Source organism: Vigna unguiculata, chromosome 3, assembly GCF_037176805.1.
Source record: "Vigna unguiculata cultivar grain cowpea cultivar isolate G323 ecotype 2 chromosome 3, ASM3717680v1, whole genome shotgun sequence".
Lineage (NCBI taxonomy): Eukaryota > Viridiplantae > Streptophyta > Magnoliopsida > Fabales > Fabaceae > Vigna > Vigna unguiculata.
In genome coordinates, this window is record NC_140794.1 from 67242166 (window position 1) to 67245623 (window position 3458).

General features: G+C 34.8%; 1 protein-coding gene across 2 annotated transcripts; it reads left to right on the forward strand.

The window, feature by feature from the left end:
* The first annotated feature begins 821 nt into the window (after positions 1-821).
* Positions 822-2849, forward strand: LOC114176065 (uncharacterized). 2 transcript variants are annotated; one of them, XM_085670726.1, is made up of 4 exons: positions 822-1082; positions 1289-1344; positions 1434-1500; positions 2426-2849. In XM_085670726.1, exons 1-4 carry the CDS (start codon positions 954-956, stop codon positions 2462-2464), a joined length of 291 nt encoding a protein of 96 aa, XP_085526852.1. In that variant the 5' UTR covers positions 822-953; the 3' UTR covers positions 2465-2849. The 2 variants fall into 2 exon arrangements, with proteins under 2 accessions (XP_085526852.1, XP_027916771.1); XM_028060970.2 differs by having other exon boundaries at positions 823-1082; positions 1588-2708.
* Positions 2850-3458: the final 609 nt, after the last annotated feature.

Here is a 3458-nt window from a genome sequence, read left to right on the forward strand (position 1 = left end):
GAAATATTAAAATATTCTTATTTTATTTTTATTGGTATATTTAATCTCCTGATCTGTTTATCCCTTTCTTAATATATATTTTTATTTGTAAATTAATTTTTAATTGCTATATTAAAAATTATCAATAACTAAACATTATTTATTTTAATTACAATATAGTTAATATTTTTTTATTGGCACCGAAAAAATCCTTTCTTCTCTGAAAAAGTAGTTGGGCCTAGCTTAGTGGGCTAATTGTTTGAGAGTGTTTAAGAGAGAGTTACTGCTTCCTGCACCACTACAATTATTAACAACGCCCCTGTGCTATAAATACACCACCGTAGCCCGCTACCGCTGCCACTGCTGCTCCCGCTTCTATCATCAGCGCTGTTACAAAGGAAGAAAAATAGACGAAGAATGTTGTAGAGGAAGATTAAGATAAATGTGTTTAGGTTTTGTAGAATGTATTTCATGTGTGTTGTTTCAGAAAATTTGATCTTGTTTAGGTTTTGTAGAATGTATTTCATGTGTGTTGTTTCAGAAAATTTGATCTAGAAAAAAGTGTTTTCGAAATTTTATCCCAAAGAATCGAAAAGAAAAATATTTTTTAAAAATTAAATTTTGACAATTATTTCTTGTTATAAATTTTTTATTTCAAAACCACTTAAAAATCTTACCTCAATTTATAAGAAAAAATTGTTAAAATATTATTGTACAGTCTGAAATAAAGTAAAATTGTTATTTTGAAAGGTTTGGGTGCGTGAAGAAATGGTGGGGTGCAGGAGGTAAATCCTTTAGAGAAATGAATCCCCAGTTGAGCCCAATAAGGGCCGAAAAATGTTTCAGAAAGCACAAAGTAACAGTATGAGATGAAGCTCTTCCAGCGTTGCTCGTGGGTTGTGTGAGTTTTGTTGTAGAGTTTGATTTTGCAGCAGAAAGAGTGAAATTGAAGCGAGAGAGAGAGAGAGAGAGAAATGGAAGGTGCAGATGAAGGAATAGAGAGGGTGGTGGACTCGAAGGACATGCAGCAGCAGACCAAAGCTTTCGACAAGCTCACTGATCGCGTTGAGGATCGCCAACTCGATTCCTCTCGAGTTCAAGAGGTTCTCTTCTCTCTTCTCTCTCTCACCTTTTCTTCTAATCGCATTCGAAATTCAAAACACGTTCGGAAGCGCGTTTATCAGCTTCTCAAAATCACGTCCTAAAGTGAAATCGAACGCGCTGTTACCAAACGTTGCTACAAAATTCCACACTAGCAATTCGATTCTTGTTAAACTGAATTTTGCGGTATTTTCTAACGATCTTGCAGGCCATGGCATCAATTGCTGCATCCGCAGAAGCTGATTGGCAAGCCATGCGTTTGAGGTAAAATTATTCCTATTTTTTTTTTCTGTCTTCAACATTTGATTAATTATTAAGTAACTATTAGTCTGTATTTTCCCCCCTGATTGTAGGGAGAAAGAATTAGCTGCTGTTAAGATAAATGCCGCCGAGGTTGATATTATCGCTAATGAATTAGAGGTAACTTTTTCCGTATGTCGCTTTTTAAAATTTTTCTAGTTCTTTTTTTAATCAATTGATATTTTTATGTGTAATTTGTTTCAAAAGCTGGATAAAAAAGTGGCTGAAAGGACCTTACGCGAACATAAAGGTGATGCTGTTGCTGCAATCCGGCACTTGCTTCGCTAGAGTTGTGGGAATGGAAGTGCCATAGCTTAGCAGAATCATACTTATCTGAATGCAAAGACCTAATTTATGCAGAAACCATACGATCCATGTGCCGAAACATTTGTTTAGATGTTTACAAATTTCTATATTCATAATCAAGTCTTGTCAGCAATTGAAATCATAATGACTAACATAAAGGAACTAACAATAGATTAGCTTAGTTGTCTTGCATTGTTCTGCTCTTATGTTTGGTGATATTAGACGAGACTTTGAGCAAATATAAGCCGATAGAACCAATCAATTAATGTTTCATGAAGGCTAGGGAACCTAGTGGCAAGGGTGGTATTTTGTTCTGGCGTAGATGGTTTCAAGTTAGAATTTCTAGCCTGAATTGGGGAGGTGGGGAGTGAGATTTGAACACAGGGTATCACCATAGGTAGCACCCGTTGGATCATGGAAATGCATGCCCTACAGGTTGAAGAACAAATATCACCATTCAAACAATGTTTTCTTGAGAAATTGTGGTACCCAAGGAAATTTAAGGTATTGGGTACCTATTATTTTTGTTTAAACTTTTAGTTAAATGAATTGTTATCTATTGAAGTTTTATCCCTCCTTCCCTCTCTTTTTTATGTGTTTAAATTCATTCTACTACTGACTCAAAAAATAAATGTATCAGAGTTCTTAGATTTCTCCGTATTACAGTTCTGTTTTTTCTCTTTCATGCATCAAATTGACCAATTGGAACTAAACGAATGGCTAAGAGGGTATATGATAGGATCTTGAGCTCTTGATCCCTTGGATCATCTATGCATAGTTATGTTGGAGCGTGGGATAATTGGAGTCATGTATCTCTGTGTTTGCCACTAATATTAGCTCTTTTGGATGTTCAACGTGAAGCTCCTCCATCTTCAAGTTCAGTGCTTAATGCTTTGTCAACTACTGTGGTGAAATAGAAAACCTTGTACTTAGTCCTCTATCTCTATGCTAAATGCTCATGTAAGGTATTGGGCGCAACAGTTTGTGCTAGTTGTTATGACATATTTGCACTATTTTTACCACTTTCAAGTTGATAGAGGCTAGATTCTTGATGTTACTTGAAGTTGACATTGTCGTGAAGAAAGCACCCACTATGTTTTCGCCTACTTTTTTCCGTATTAAAGAAAGATTCTAATAAAACATATAGCTGCAACAGTTCTTCATGCTGTGGTGTCTTTTTTTTATCTTTATTTCTAAGATGTCTTTAGAGCCATTAGTTTGTCATCTCATCCCTTTTTTTCTTGCTTGTGTTTGTCGGGGAATCCACTACTTTCTTTATCTGAAAATGTAATCCCACTTCCCAAGTGATAAAAGCAACCTTAGTCCTTAAATGGGCTTTATAAGTTCCCCACCATGAAGTTGTTTCAGATTTCTACAAGTTGCATGAGATGTTTCCCACCTTTCTTGTCTCGTAACTTACGTCACATTTTCACTAGTAAACAGGGAATTGTTAGGAAGGAGGAAAAGGGCTATAGTTGACCCAACTTTCTTTCTTATTGTTTAAAAGCTATTTTAAAGTTAAAGTTTTGAATGACTGTTGCTAGGAGTTTTATCTGAAAAACTTTCTTTAAATGTTTTTGGCGCAACTTTAATAAAAATGCAAATATAAAGCTGGGCCCAAAATTATCTAAATACAAATTACCAATAATGTAAAAAGAAAAACAACCCTGGTTGATATTATTACAAATAATTGGGGTTTATATTAATTCAAAATAAATTCCATTGATTTCAATTGAAAAAAACATTGGTGTCATGGAAAAAGAACATGAATC